Source organism: Pteropus vampyrus, unplaced genomic scaffold, assembly GCF_000151845.1.
Source record: "Pteropus vampyrus isolate Shadow unplaced genomic scaffold, Pvam_2.0 Scaffold432, whole genome shotgun sequence".
In the NCBI taxonomy this organism is placed as follows: Eukaryota; Metazoa; Chordata; class Mammalia; order Chiroptera; family Pteropodidae; genus Pteropus; species Pteropus vampyrus.
The window spans coordinates 581,731-596,001 of record NW_011889213.1 but is presented as its reverse complement, the minus strand read 5'-3'; the positions used below and the strand labels follow the sequence as shown (position 1 = coordinate 596,001).

At 41.3% G+C, this 14,271-nt stretch overlaps 1 protein-coding gene across 3 annotated transcripts in view; it reads right to left on the bottom strand.

Moving 5' to 3' along the window:
* STAT3 (signal transducer and activator of transcription 3) overlaps positions 1 to 14,271 on the bottom strand; it is a 48,643-nt gene continuing 34,372 nt past the window's right edge. The window contains exons 9-22 of one of the 3 annotated variants that reach the window (XM_011381210.2): positions 13,856 to 14,014; positions 13,612 to 13,704; positions 12,756 to 12,815; positions 9,499 to 9,528; positions 9,305 to 9,398; positions 9,154 to 9,201; positions 7,240 to 7,323; positions 6,367 to 6,465; positions 6,095 to 6,230; positions 5,269 to 5,321; positions 4,934 to 5,028; positions 4,675 to 4,814; positions 3,946 to 4,158; positions 1 to 121 (exon numbers count right to left, since the gene is read on the bottom strand). In XM_011381210.2, coding sequence (XP_011379512.1) covers positions 75 to 121; positions 3,946 to 4,158; positions 4,675 to 4,814; positions 4,934 to 5,028; positions 5,269 to 5,321; positions 6,095 to 6,230; positions 6,367 to 6,465; positions 7,240 to 7,323; positions 9,154 to 9,201; positions 9,305 to 9,398; positions 9,499 to 9,528; positions 12,756 to 12,815; positions 13,612 to 13,704; positions 13,856 to 14,014 — 1,351 coding nt within the window. In that variant the 3' untranslated portion in view covers positions 1 to 74. The remainder of the gene's footprint in view (positions 122 to 3,945; positions 4,159 to 4,674; positions 4,815 to 4,933; positions 5,029 to 5,268; positions 5,322 to 6,094; positions 6,231 to 6,366; positions 6,466 to 7,239; positions 7,324 to 9,153; positions 9,202 to 9,304; positions 9,399 to 9,498; positions 9,529 to 12,755; positions 12,816 to 13,611; positions 13,705 to 13,855; positions 14,015 to 14,271) is intronic. The other 2 variants (XM_023523936.1, XM_011381211.2) reach the window with 2 other exon arrangements.

Below are 14,271 nucleotides of genomic sequence, written 5' to 3'. Positions count from 1 at the left end.
TCTCGCCCAGTGTCCCGTTCCCAGGGGTGACTGAGGACATCAGAAATGAAGGCAAAATTGGGAAGGGGAGCCACTTACGGTGTCACACAGATAAACTTGGTCTTCAGGTAGGGGGCAGCACCTGGGAAGAGGAAAACCGGGGCTTACTGATTGTGACCCCACCGTGGGTCCGGGGCAGGAGGAAACCAGCTGCCTCCCCAGGGCTGACTTGAGACTCAGCCCGTCCTCCAGCAGAGACCGTTTTGAGCCTCATCTCCCTCCATGGCTACCTTCCCTCACTGTGTACTATCTGATGCTCTAGGCGCTTCAACTTGGAAGGAAGTTTGATTCTTTCCATAAAGCTTTCCTTAACTGCAGAGACTTTTCAGCATCCCCTGGTCCCACCTGAGCCGAGATGAATGCCAGCCTGGTGTTCACTCTTTCCCTGGACTGTGTACGTTTAACTGCCTGTATGTGGTCTAAAGGTTGTCTGCAGGCTGGGTCATATCTCTTAGATAACTTCTCTACATGCAGGAGTGGAGCTTCTACAGTCTGGGCACGGCATCCTGCTCAGATGCCAAGGTCACCAAGTCTTTAAGAGACTGTGAAGCCACTAATGCTTATGGTTCCAAAGCTGAGGGTTACACCTGCTATTCCGATTGGCACCAATCTGTGCCTATTACATTTTTAGGTGAGGGTATCAGTAACTTTCCAGTTGGATAGCTACATCACAAAAAAGCAGCCTCTCTACAAAGGGAAGACGTCTGTGGGGCAGTACAGCTGGCTCTGGACTGGAAAACGAGAGGCCTGGGCCTCCTTACGTCTTCAATAGCTAACAGACCTGGGACAAGGCGCTTTCTCATGTATAAAATAAGAGGGAGGGGAAGAGGGAAGTGCCTGTCTCTGCCATTTATAATTCTTGTTCTATGGTTAGTAATATGAGGATTGGAATTAATGAATTTTCTGTGCTAAATGCTTACACCAAGAGGTCAAGGAGTTTGGAGAAACTGGCATAAAATCTGAGGAATTCAGGTGAACAGATGACGTAGGAGGCACGGGGCAGGGTGGGTGGGGTGGGGGTCGGCAAGAGAAGCACAGTTATCGAGCTTGGGGCTTCCGGAGAAACTGAGGGATCAGAAAACGTGATGACAATCCAAGGAAAAGCATCCTTGCCATCTAAGTTGCTTTTGCAGAGTCCAAAGACACCACTGAGGCAAAGTTCAGGTGTCTCAGAAATCCATGTGGCCCAGACCTGAGGGGAGCTGCCACCCTGAACAGATTTAATTTAATTCCCCAGTGATCAAGGTAGCTAGGGAAAATACCTGCAACCTGAGATGGAACAGAAGAAGCAAAGGAGGCTGACTGAAAGCGACTTAACGGCTCCGTACAAGGTCGTAAAGGTAAGAGATTTGCAAGGTAAGAGATTTGTCGTTTCTAAGAGAGGACTCTCTCCCTTAAGCCACAGGAGATACTGTGTGGGCTTCTGGTGGAGAAGTAAGGAGGAGGGAAGAGTCCTGGGCAGGCAATCTATCTCTGGGAGATAATGACACCTTTGTGATGGAAGCAGAGAGAAAACGGTCACAGACCCATCTCCCTGAAGACTCCTATCTCAATACAGGGCTCCGCACACACACCACCCACCCCAACGGACCCCTTCATCCTTCGTCACACTCACACCGCACTGAACCCTTCCTTGCACACTGCTTATACTCCCCTCCCCAGGAGGCAGGCAAAGCACTCAAGTAATTAGTTCCTTTTTCATGATTGGCATGTTGCCCCTGAGAAAACTCTAATGGCTCCAGCAGGAAAGGACCGCAACAGGAGGGGTAGATGGTAATGGAGGGCACAGCCTCAGATTGAGAACTTGGATCTTGAAAGCAATATTAGTTGAAGGACCGGCACTGGGACCTAAATGTCCTCTGCAGAAGAAACAAAGAGTAGTGTGACAGGAGCTGATAAACACATCTCCCAACCGAAGCACAACGTGGAAAGAGAGATAAGTAGCAGACAGGAAGTGAGAGTTAAACTCTTCTACAGCAGGAACAAAACTCGAAACCAGAACAAAGGGAAAAGGAAAGTCTATTGTCAATTAGTTCATATTCCCTCTTCCAATTCCAACTCTTCCCACCCCAAGAAAAGTGTGAGGGTAGCTGGTGGGTGTGTGTGAGAGTAAAAACAGTCTTTTCAAAAGCTACTGGGGCAGGAAAGCTAACCTCAAAGGATCACTTTAAGTCACTGCTGGCTCCATGATCAAGAAAAATTAAATAAAAACAAAAATGGTAAATCATGGATTCCTCATCAGGAACTGGATGGAGAACACAGAGAATCAAAGGCAGCCAATGCTGATGGGGCCAGAATAGAGGGCTTGGCCCCGCCACACAGATGACAGCATTAGAGATTACGGGTTTGATGTAAAATAATTTGCATGTAATTTACATAAATACATATGCTCTTAAACATTAAAAAACATTTTCAATAGCTACACATTCTAAATACAGTTCCACACCCTTCCCACCAGTTACTGTCTTGCCTTTCGATCACCACTCTCCCTGACTCTGCTCTTAAACCATGTTCTAATGCTGCTAACATGCGTTTCCTCCAGAAAGTCTTTCTTCATCCCACTTGACACTGCTTACATCGCTCGGTGGTGGGGAAAAGGAAACACACTAGACTGAAGTCTGGGTTTTAAACCTTCTAACATCTACTATGTACTAGCTGGGCATCCTGTTACTTAAGAATTCAGTCCTCACTTTCTCTTCAAAGTATTTTGAGTATGTTTGGAGGGGTGGTGCTCCCAGTGGGGCAGAAGCTAGTGACTCTGAGTCCTCTCCTCTCTAACCTCAATCGGCCACCCCAAAAGCACTCACTACATAGTTCTTTCCCATAAAGAAGAATAAAAATCACCAGGTTCCTCAAAAAAAAACAAAAACAAACGAGCAACCATACAATTTAAAAAATCGGTGAAGAACTTGAACAGACATTTTTCCAAAGAAGACATACAGATGGCCAACAGGCGCAGGAAAAGGTACTCAATGTCACTAATCAGGGAAACGCGAATCCAAACCATGAGATACTACCACCTTATACCTGTCAGAATGACTAGCATCAAAAAGACAAAAATAGAATTGGTGAGAATGTGGAGAAAAGGGAACCCTTGTCCACTGTTGGTGGGAATTTAAAATGATTAAGTCACTATGGGAAACAGTATGGATGTCCCTTAAAAAATTAAAAATAGAACTATATGATCCAGCAATTTCACTTCTGGTTTTCGATCCATAGAAGATGAAAATACTAATTTGAAGAGATATATGTACCTCTATATTCATTGCAGCATTATTTGCAATAGCCAAGAATGGAAGCAACCTAAGTGTTCATTGATAGATGATTGTATAAAAAAGATGCGATATATAATAGAATATTATTCAGCCATAAAAAAGAATGAAATCTTGTCATTTGCAACATCATAGATGGACTTAGAAAGTATTATGGTATGTGAAATAAGTAAAAAAAAAAAAAATACTATATGATTTCACTTAAAATGTGGAATCTAAAAACACAAAACAGAAACAGTCTCATACAGTAAACAAACTGGTGGTTACCAGAGAGAGGAGGGGTTGCATGGGTGAAATAGGTGAAGAAGGTTAAAAAGTACGAGCTTCTAGTTGTAAAATAAATCAAGGGATATGATATACAGCATAGGGAATATAGTCAATAATATTGTAATAAATTTGTATGGTGACATGGTAACCAGACTTATCATGGGGATCGTTGTATAATGTATATAAATATCGAGTTATTATGATGTAGGCCTGAAATGAGTGGGATATTATATGTCAATTATACATCAATTACATTTATACATACATACATACCCACGCAGTGGGCATTCACCTGTCTGTTCTCCAAGGATCTTGCAATTTCCCACTTTTCCCCAGAATTAAATGCCTAACGTGGAAAATCAACAACTACCTGGGTCAGCCTCAGGATGCTCCTGGCTCTCTGGCCGACAGTACTTTCCAAATGCCTCCTCCTTGGGGATGTCAGGGTAGAGATAGACCAGCGGCGACACTAGGATATTGGTGGCATCCATGATCTTATAGCCCATGATGATTTCCGCAAATGACATGTTGTTCAGCTGCTGCTTGGTATATGGTTCCACTGACTGGATCTGCGTCTTACCTGTCATGGATATGGGAAAGGAAGATAATGGAACCTATGGCTAGGTAATCTCAGAGAGAACTACTTAATTTATTTTTCCTTGAGAGGGAAAGGCTTATGCCCGCCTAGCGCTTGAGATCCTAAATATTCCACTCAGTCACCTGGCACTGTGGACATGTTCAGCTGGCTTCTGGGGAGGCTATCCAGCTGGGTCACAGGTAACACACTTGAATAACTACTTGCGTAAGATATATTAACAGAGTAGGTAAGAAAGGAGATGAAGAATAAAATTTAAATTGCAAATTTCTAGGCAAATATTAGACCCTGGAGCAAGCAAAACCAAACTGGCAAACCAATCCTTCAGCTGGAAGAACTTAGAGAACTAAGAAGCCACCCCCAAGTGTGTTTTGCAAGTCTGAGGCAAGGCATGCGAAGCCATCTCTGCCCACTAGGGGGCAGTGGGTGCTTGAAAATAGCAGCAGCCACGCTGGGAAACAGAAATTGTCACCAGTGAGGGTGGGGGACAGCCAAGCTTACCGCTGATGTCCTTCTCTACCCATGTGAAAGTGACGCCTCCTTCTTTGCTGCTTTCACTGAATCTCAGCAGGAAGGTGCCTGGGGGCTTGGTACTCAGAATGGCTCTCTCCCTCTCCTTACTGATGAAGCCCATTATGTATCTGGAGCCACAGAGGAGCAACAAGAATGTATGGGGTGAAGGGAACCCAGCCATTGGCCTGAGACAGCAGATAACCTGTTACACCTGTGTACTCTGCCAGACACGAGAGTGTCAACCTACCCTTCATTCCAAAGGGCCAGGATGTACTTTTTCACAAGGTCGATGATATTGTCCAGCCAGACCCAGAAGGAGAAGCCCTTGCCAGCCATGTTTTCCTGGAAAAAAAGGATAATGGGAAAGTCAAGGCTACCACCATCTCAGCTTTTTCCTTCCTAGGGGCACAGTGCCACCAACATTCTCAGGCCTATCTACCCTCGGGCAGGTCCTACTGGCTGCAGGACTAAGAGTCTCTGGCCTGCAGGCCCGGTGTCCTCTACCACAACCTTTCAGGTGTGCATCCCCCTCCCATGCCTCTCCCCAAGAGGGGGAGACAAGGAGTTAACAAGATCGCTTACTTTGCAAAATTTTGCCCATGTGATCTGACACCCTGAATAGTTCACACCAGGTCCTGAGGAAAGAAAAGAATAAAGCAGTGTAATTTTCAGCTTTGAATCAATACCTTATTTCTTAAAACAGAACACACACTGATATACATTTGTCCCACAATGGGCCTTGAAACCATTGGTTTTCACGTATTTGAAGGTTGTGCCCATTGTGCATACATGCGTGTGTGTGTATGCAAGCGTGCACACACACCCACATACTCACCCAATATACCCGACCTCATCATTTGAAGCCCCCCACTCCCTGAGTTGTTTAGCCTCGCAGAGGTGGTAGATGATCTATCAAGTTCCCCTGCTCTTCCTAGCCTTGTGTGGTGGCCCGGGGACCAGCAGCACACACTCATAAGCTGACAGCTAGTGCTACAAGATCACATTTAGTGGTGGCACAGGACAGAGCTACTTATAGTCCAGGTGGCACATAAAACATCCTGCTAAAATTTTTTTCCAGGGGAAAAATTTAAAAACAAACATACGGTTTATTGAGGAAATGAAAAGGGATATCAAGCCTACAGTTCCACCTTCTAACAAGAACTTAAAACATCTTCCTAAGATTAGACAAAGTAGTACCCCGGGAGGGTGAGGGACACAGCCATGAAGAGAAAAGAAATCTGCCACCCAATGCACACAAATGATCACCCCGAGGCAAACTTCCTCTGGATCATATGTGTTCTGGCCCAGGCACAGAGCCTTGTCCAGTGAATATTCCCTAAATGAAAAGACCCACAGGCCAGATTCCTTTTCTGAGGAGGGCGAAAGAAAGAAGAGGTAAAATGCTGACCTAGGAGCTTCTCTGCCAGCGTAGTCAACTGCTCGATGCTCAGCCCCCGCTTCGTGGTGGAGGAGAACTGCCAGCTCAGCACCTCAGCCACTTGATCCCAGGTTCCAATCGGGGGCTTGGTGAAAAAGTTCACGTTCTATTGAAAATAACACATTTATTAATTTAGATGAGAGGGCGGTGCTTGATGACCTGTACTGGGTACCACAAACACCACTGGGCAGCGAGGAATCAGAAGAGAAGGTGGGTTTCCTTCCAGAGGACGGGGCACTAACCTTGGGGTTGTTGGTCAGCATGTTATACCACAGGATGGACGCCCAGGCATTTGGCATCTGACAGATGTTGGAGATCACCACGACTGGCAAGGAGTGGGTCTGTGGAGCAAATAGGGGGTGAACTGGGGACGCAGAGGGCGTTCATGTTTTCAAAATCTCTTCACCCATGTATGTCCCGGGGTTCAGAATAAAAAACCATGTTGTGAACCACACCCACTGCCACCTCTCAGGGAGGGGTGTGACTGAGTTGGTTCAACACCCAGAGTGGGAAGAATACGAAACAAGGGCCATAAGATTCAAAGTTGCTGTCTGAATATAACCAGGAATTTATAAACTCTGACTTGCTCAGAGCTGGACTCGCAATCCCCAGATTTCCCACATATAAAACCTGAAAGGCATTCTCTGAAAATTGAAGAGGTATCTGCCCATTAAATAGAGAGGCTTCAGAAATCAAAGACTAGTGTTCCTATTTTTCCAGATATATCTTTAATTTAAAGATCAAGGAAGTTGGAAAAGAGAAGGTAAAGGCCATGGTTTTCTGTATACTAAAAACATTGGCTGTTTAAAGACCATTCTGTCCAAACTTTATAAAGTTAACTAACTGTATAGTTAACTTTATAAAGTTAACTAATTGTATATCGAGTTTGCTGATATACATGAAAGCCGAGTGAACGTGAATCTTCTAAGCATTCAAGCAAGACTTCACTCTCTGATGGGATACTAAGGATTTTTTGGAGAAAAAGAAGCAAAAGTAAATAGTGTTTATAGTAAAGAGGCATCACTCCACTTTCTGTAGTAAAAATCCCACCCAGAAGTTCTCATCCTGAATCACCCCTGAGTATAGCCAGGTCCCCACTATATAGCAGAACTCACCTCTAGGTCAATCTTGAGGCCTTGGTGATACACTTCAGTCTCAAAGGTGATCAGGTGCAGCTCCTCCGTCACAATCAGGGAGGCCTACAACAAGGACATTCAGTACTAACAGCCCCAGTGGAGGAGAGGACATGCCACAGCCTCCCTGCACTAAGAGTAACCCACCAGGTGGCCACGGACAAACTGCCAGGGACACAGCTCTGAGCATATGCTCTCTTCCACACCAGACTCTCCAACGCTGTGACCTTCGAAAACCTGATCTTTTACTGGGTTTTATTATAACATTACGTAGACCCAGTAGGTTATTTATAAAATGGGTAAAGCACAACAAATAACAAAACAGTGAATGCCTGTGTGCCCCCTACCCAGTTTAAGGAAAAGACCGTTACCATGGAGATTCTCTGGGTGTCCTCCCCGAAACCCATCCCTGTCCCTCCTCCCTCAGATGTAACTGCTATTTTATCTTTTGGGTTTACCATTTCCTAGCTTTTCTTTATGGTTTTACCATAGTTATATCTCCAAACAATGGATATATTGTTTAGTTTTAGATGTTTGTGAACCTTATACATATGGAATCATACCCTGTGTATTCTATATATAGTGACTTTTCACATCCATGCGGTCGTGTGCATCTGCAATTTATTCATTTTCGCAGCTGTATAGTATTCCATCATATGACTACATCACAAATCATTTACCCATTCTAGTGTTGAGGAGGTAGAATTGTATTTAGGGCTCATAATCAGGCTGCAATGACATCTTGTACAAGTCTCCTGACGCCCATGTGCAAAGGTTTCTCTACTGTTAAATCCTGGGAGTGGCACTGCTGGTTTATAAAGTGTTTTCATTTCTATAGTGTCAAATTGTTTTCCAAAGCAACTCTAACAATTTATACTCCCACCAGCAGTATAGCAACCTTGTTTTGAATGAGTTACCAATGAATTCTAAGAAACAAAATTCCAATTCATTTTTAAAATACTGTTTTCCTGATTACAAAAGTAAGACATGTTCGGTTTAAAATGTAGATATTACAGAAGCGGTGTAGAGTAGCCTCAGATACATAAGCACTGTTTGGTGCATATTCCTCTAGAGTTTTCTGATGCAACATGAACATGCAAAAATCATTGTAGTGTATTTTTTAAACAAATATACGAATATACTACCCAGATTATTTTGCATGCTTTTTTAAACAAACTTACTACATACATTTTTTCATCTCAATGCACACTCCTATCAAACATTATAAATTCTTTTCTTTTTTTTTTTTTTTTAAGGCTTGCTACATTTTAGAGAAAAGGGAAGAATGGCTAGGGGACAAATATCAGAAAAAGAACAGGGTGTCACAATTTCTTTTTCAAAAATCAAAAACTAGTTTTTAGTCACATTTATGTTTGTTTGTTTGTTTGTTTGTTTTTTAAGTTTATTCTTGACACTAAGAATCCAACAATCTAAATCAGTGGAAGGCTGAGAAGAAATAAAGACCAAGACAAGTTTTGCTCTTCTCCTTTTTTTAAATGTTTAAGTCAGATTTGTCATAATCTTCTATCCCACCTCAGTGAGAAAAACAAGTCACCAAAACGGGAGCCAGACAGCGTCAGCTGGCAGGAGCTGGAAGAGAAGTTGGGAAAGCCCCAGGCCAGGTGGCAGGCTTTTCTACTAAATGGGCGTGGGTAATGCAGCAAGGGACTTTCCATTCCTACTTAATGGTGAGCTAGCTCCAGGGACAACCGAGGAAATGCTCCAAGCCGGAGAACTCATGGCAAATGTGACTTCTGACAATGTCATTCCGGCCCACCATGACTTTCCTGAATGACTAGAGCTGAAACAGCAGTTCTCTGTCTCTAATTCTGTGCCCTTTTCTCTCCCCCTCAAAGAAAACCCTCCCAGTTGGCTTTCATCCCCAACAAAACTTACGTCACAGTTGGCTCGGCCTCCGTTACCACATCTTTGCTCTCTCAGGGTCTGTAAGAAAAGCAAACAGCGCCTCTGTCATGTAATTCTGTCCCCTACTCTGTCCCTCTGCCGGAGGCCTTGGAGAAGGGGAGTTCCAGCACCTCCCACATACCAAGTGTTTGAATTCTGCGGAGAGGCTGCCATTGTTGGATTCTTCCATGTTCATCACTTTCGTGTTTGTGCCCAGAATGTTAAATTTCCGAGATCTGAATCACAGGAGAAAAACCAACCACATAAGGTGACTGAGTCGCCAAAGGACAAAGTTAGACTAAACAGAACAAAAGAAAGTCCCTGGGCTGAACTCACCCTCTGAGAGCTGCAACGTCCCCGGAATCTCTGTGAAGAACACAAACCAGTGTTAATAAAACAGGCCCCGTGTTTCTTCAAAAAGTCTACTTTGAACACCTGTAATTTACTCTGATGGAAAAACTGCTGTGCTGTTGGGAATTTCTACAAACTATTCAATTACATTTATATGTGAAATATAACCTTGTACATGTTTAAGTAGTAGGCACAGGTGGTTCCTACCCAACATCTACTGCCCGCTTCCTAAGAGAATCTTGAGTCTGCTCAGGTGCCCTTCGCATGTACCTTCAGGGGATCCTGCTCATTCAGTCCATCAGAACACAGCACGCCTACCGTGCAGTGGTCCAAGGGAGTGAGGACATGATCTATATTGTCTCAATCAGACTGGAAGGGCATTATATCCCAGACTGGATTTACATTCCATAGCTTCAGCTGAACGTAAGCAAGGAAGCAGGAAGCATTTGGCCTTAACTACAAGCAACCATGTTGCAACCCAGAAGGGAATCTTAGAATTCAGGTGATGAGAAGAGACGGAAGATCCTGGGTCCCTGATGGCATCATGAGTCACTGATCTCACTTTCAGGAACTTGCTCTAACTCTGCATTTCCAGTTACACTGGGTTGCAAATTTCCTTATTATTTAAGCCACACTGGGTTTTCTGTAAAGGTTTACTGTTACCTGCAACTCAGAGCATCCCATTTGATATAGTTGGAAATATCTTCCTGGTGTATCCACCGTCCTTTAACTCTATGTTTTTGATTATATAGTTTTTTATATAGTCACGTGTCTCAGTCTTTCCCCTTTTTTTAATTATTTTATACTGCTTTAAAAGTTCTCCATTGCTACACATTCACTTACCCTTTTAGAATAATAGCTATAATTTATTAAATAGTGTATTCCAAGTAGGTTTACAGATTAAAATTGATCAGTTTTTAAATCACTTAGAAGATATATTTCCGCATATCACATTTTAGAACTTAAGAGTCTTCATTTCATTATCAGGAAAGTCTCCCTATGTCTAACCTATATTTCTTTTATAAAAACATTCTTTTTTGAATTACAGCTTTGGTGTATAACTGATGAACAATAAACTGTACTATTTAAGATGTACAATTTGACATGCTTTGATAAATGTATATATACTGTATACACTTGTGAAATCGTCAGCCTGATCAAGATAATGAACATATCTATCATTTCCACAGTTTCCCCAGGCCCATTTGCAATCCATTCCTCAATCCCACACTCTACCTCACCCCTGTCACCAGGCAAATATGGATCTGCTTTCAGTCACTATAGATTCATTTGCATTTCTAGAATTTTACATAAATGGAAACATAGAATATGTACTGTTTTTTTCTTGATCCAGCTTCTTTCACTCAGCATAATTATTTTGAGATTTATTCATGTGTTGCAGGTATCAGTAGTTCATTCCTTTTTGTTGGTGAGTAATATTCCATTTTATAGATATACCACAATTTTTTATTCATTTACCTGTTAATAGACATTCATCTATGAAAGAACATTCAAGTACAACCCTTTGTATGGACATATGCTTTCATTTCTCTTAGGTTAATACCTAGGAGTGGAAAGGCTGGTGACAAGGTAGGTGCGTGTTTAAATCTTTAGGAAAACTGTTCTGCCAAACTGTTCTCCAAAGTGGTTCTACCATTTTGTCATTTTACCAGCATTACATTACACACTTACCCATGTTTTTTTTCTCCTATATTTTTAAGATACTTTTATTTTAAACATGCAACTACATCTGGAATTTATTCTGATGAACAGTAAAAAGTAAAATTCTAACTTCTCACTCAAATCCCCTTAATACCAAGTTGTGCCAAAACCACTAACTGACTAATCCATCCTTTTCTCACTGGTTTGAGATATCAATTTAAACATATTTTAATTCCTTATATAAACCTGAAGTCTATTTCTGGATTTAGGACTTTGTTTAATGATCAATCAGTTTATTCCTGCCCTAAGAACATATTCATTTAGTAACTGAAACTTTATGATACATGTTAATATGTGGCAGCACAGCTTTTACACCACACCTCATTATTTTTATTTAGTTTTTAAAAATGTTTTCGAAAGCAGAATGGTAGTGGCTGGGAGGAGAGGGAAATGGGAAATGGGGATTTGTTGTTCAATGGATGTAATTTTGACTTTTCAAGATGAAACATCCTAGAGCTCCGTTACACAATAATGTGAAAACACTTAACACTACTGAACTGTACACTTAAAAGTGGTTAAGATGGTTAATTTTATGTTAAAAATTTTTTTTACCATAATTAAAAATAAATAAATCCTTTCTTAAAAAGCTATCTTTGGTTTTCTTTTTTTAAACTAAGAAAAGCAAGTCAAGAGTTTAAAAAAATCTCATAGGAAAAATCTTATTTGCATTTTGCTTGGTACTGTATCAACTGGGAAGAATAAACATCTTTTTAGTAAAATTAGAAGTCTGCAATCCAGGATTATGAGTCGTCTCATCACTTTTTATAATATCCTTTCCTCATTAAAATGTCACCATTTTCTTCAAATAGATCTTAAGTACTTCTGTTAAGTTGATCACAATATATTTTTACCTTTGTTGCTTATTGTGAGATCATTTTTCTATTACAATTCCTAATTGGTTAATGCTAATTTATGGTTGAAGTTATTAATTTTCGCTTATTTATTTATCAAACCTACCACCTTTCTCAAGTCCCTTATTTCATTAGTAATTATTTAGTAATTATTTCCATTGTCATCAGTAATTCTTTTCCAGTTTATTCTGAAGAAATTTCCAGATAAATAATGGTATTACCTAAAAAATAAGAATACATTTTTTCTTTTTCTAATCTCTTCAAAGAGTATGTACATTTTAATTTTTGAAAGGTATTGTCAAATTTTGAAAAGTATTCTATCATGGTGAAGTGTGGAACAATAAAATTTAAAAAAAAAAACATTGTCCCCCACATATTCTGTTTTATATCATGTGCATAATTTACATTTACAAGTAAAAAATTAAAGAAAAAGAGGAACTCGAGGTCACAATAGCAATCTCAACTCAAATCTGTCTCACTAGCTTTGTGGTTTTGTTCAAGCACGTAAATGACAATGCACTGCAAGTCCTTTGAAAACTTTGTTCAAAAAACAAAAGATCTCTGAATGGAGATAAAGTCTTTAAGTTCACATGATGTCTGTCAAAGTTCTCATTTCTCTGTCTCTCATTTGAAAAAAAAGAAAAAAGAGCTAAGATAAGGAGTACTTACTTGTCAATGCATACTTTAATTTTAAGCTGATAATTTAACTCAGGAAATTTGACCAGCAATCTATTTCAAAAAAAAGAAGAAGAAGAAGAAGGTTTCTGAGCAAAGAAAAAACAATTCAGTTTTTTTTTTTTTAAGTAGGTTCCCCAGAAACTTCTAGCTGAAGAAACATAAATAAATCATAATCCCAAACTCCTCTTCTTGCCAGTGCTGTCTTTGATCTTAAGTTAAGCACCACCCCTTAGGACAAAGGTACTGAAAAAGAGCCTAAGAACTTGGACAAAGTTGTGAGAGATTCACCAAAGGATAATAAAAGCTATTTCATGAAAATTTTACAGGAATATGAGCTGGTATTCTTTCTATTAAACTTGAAACCACACCAAGTTTCTGAAGAGGGAAATTTCACTGCAGAAGGGCAAACTCCAGCCTACCTGTCTGACTTGAGCGTGAAAGTAACGCTCCACTTGGCAGGCCCACCACCCACCCAACCTGCGGCCCCTTAGCTTCTATATCACTAAGGCTTACTCTCTCCCTTAAAATTCTCAGGGAAAAGTAGGCTGAAAGAACAGAAAATAATCAGCATTGTTTTGCCCCTTTTGAAGGCAGAAGGAGATGCTGTTGTCTAAGACTATAGCCTTGGGACCATAAGAATATGCCCAGAGAACCTCAAAAAGATGACCTTTCTCTAGCTTTTGACAGAAGAATCAAAGAGCAAGTTGCTACTATGCCAACGAATCCCACTCCACCACAGTACTGCCTCTGATGCCTGTGAAGAACGACGCTGGCCACCAACTCTATTCTCATCCTGAGAACGTTCCTCAATAAAATATCTACCAAAAGTGGAAGTGCAGTGGCCCACCTGACTTTAGTAGTAAACTGGACACCAGTCTTGATGACTAAGGGCCGGTCGGGATGCATGGGCATGCAGGGCTGCCGCTCCACCACAAAGGCACTGAAAGGGAAAGAGGACAGCAGTTTGCACACTATGCAGTGGACCAGTCTTTGTCCTGTGCCTCTGAAGTGAGCCAGACTCTTGTCGAAGGATGTGATTTTTGAGGTGGGGGGTGCGGGCGATGACGGAAAGGGACAGGATTCTAAGTTACCTTTTCATTAAGTTTCTAAACAGCTCCACGATCCTCTCCTCCAGCATTGGCCGGTGCTGCACGATGGGGTCTCCTTTGTAGGAAACTTTTTGCTGCAACTCCTCCAGTTTCTTAATTTGTTGGCGGGTCTGAAGTTGAGACTCTGCTAATGAGGTTATCCTGCCAATAAAATAAGTAAGTTACCAGTTACCTAAGGGAGTGTACACAGGTACAGCGTTAAATTGGAGAAGGGGAAGGGAATACCATAAATAACACAATACAGTCCCCTAAAATAAGAAAGGAGAAATTTATACTGTGGTAAAATATACATAACATGAAATTTACCATTTGTGAGTGTACAATTCAGCAGCATTAAATAAGAGGAGATTTAGTCTGCCTTTTAAAAATAGTCCCTTCCTAAATTTTTACATTTTAAA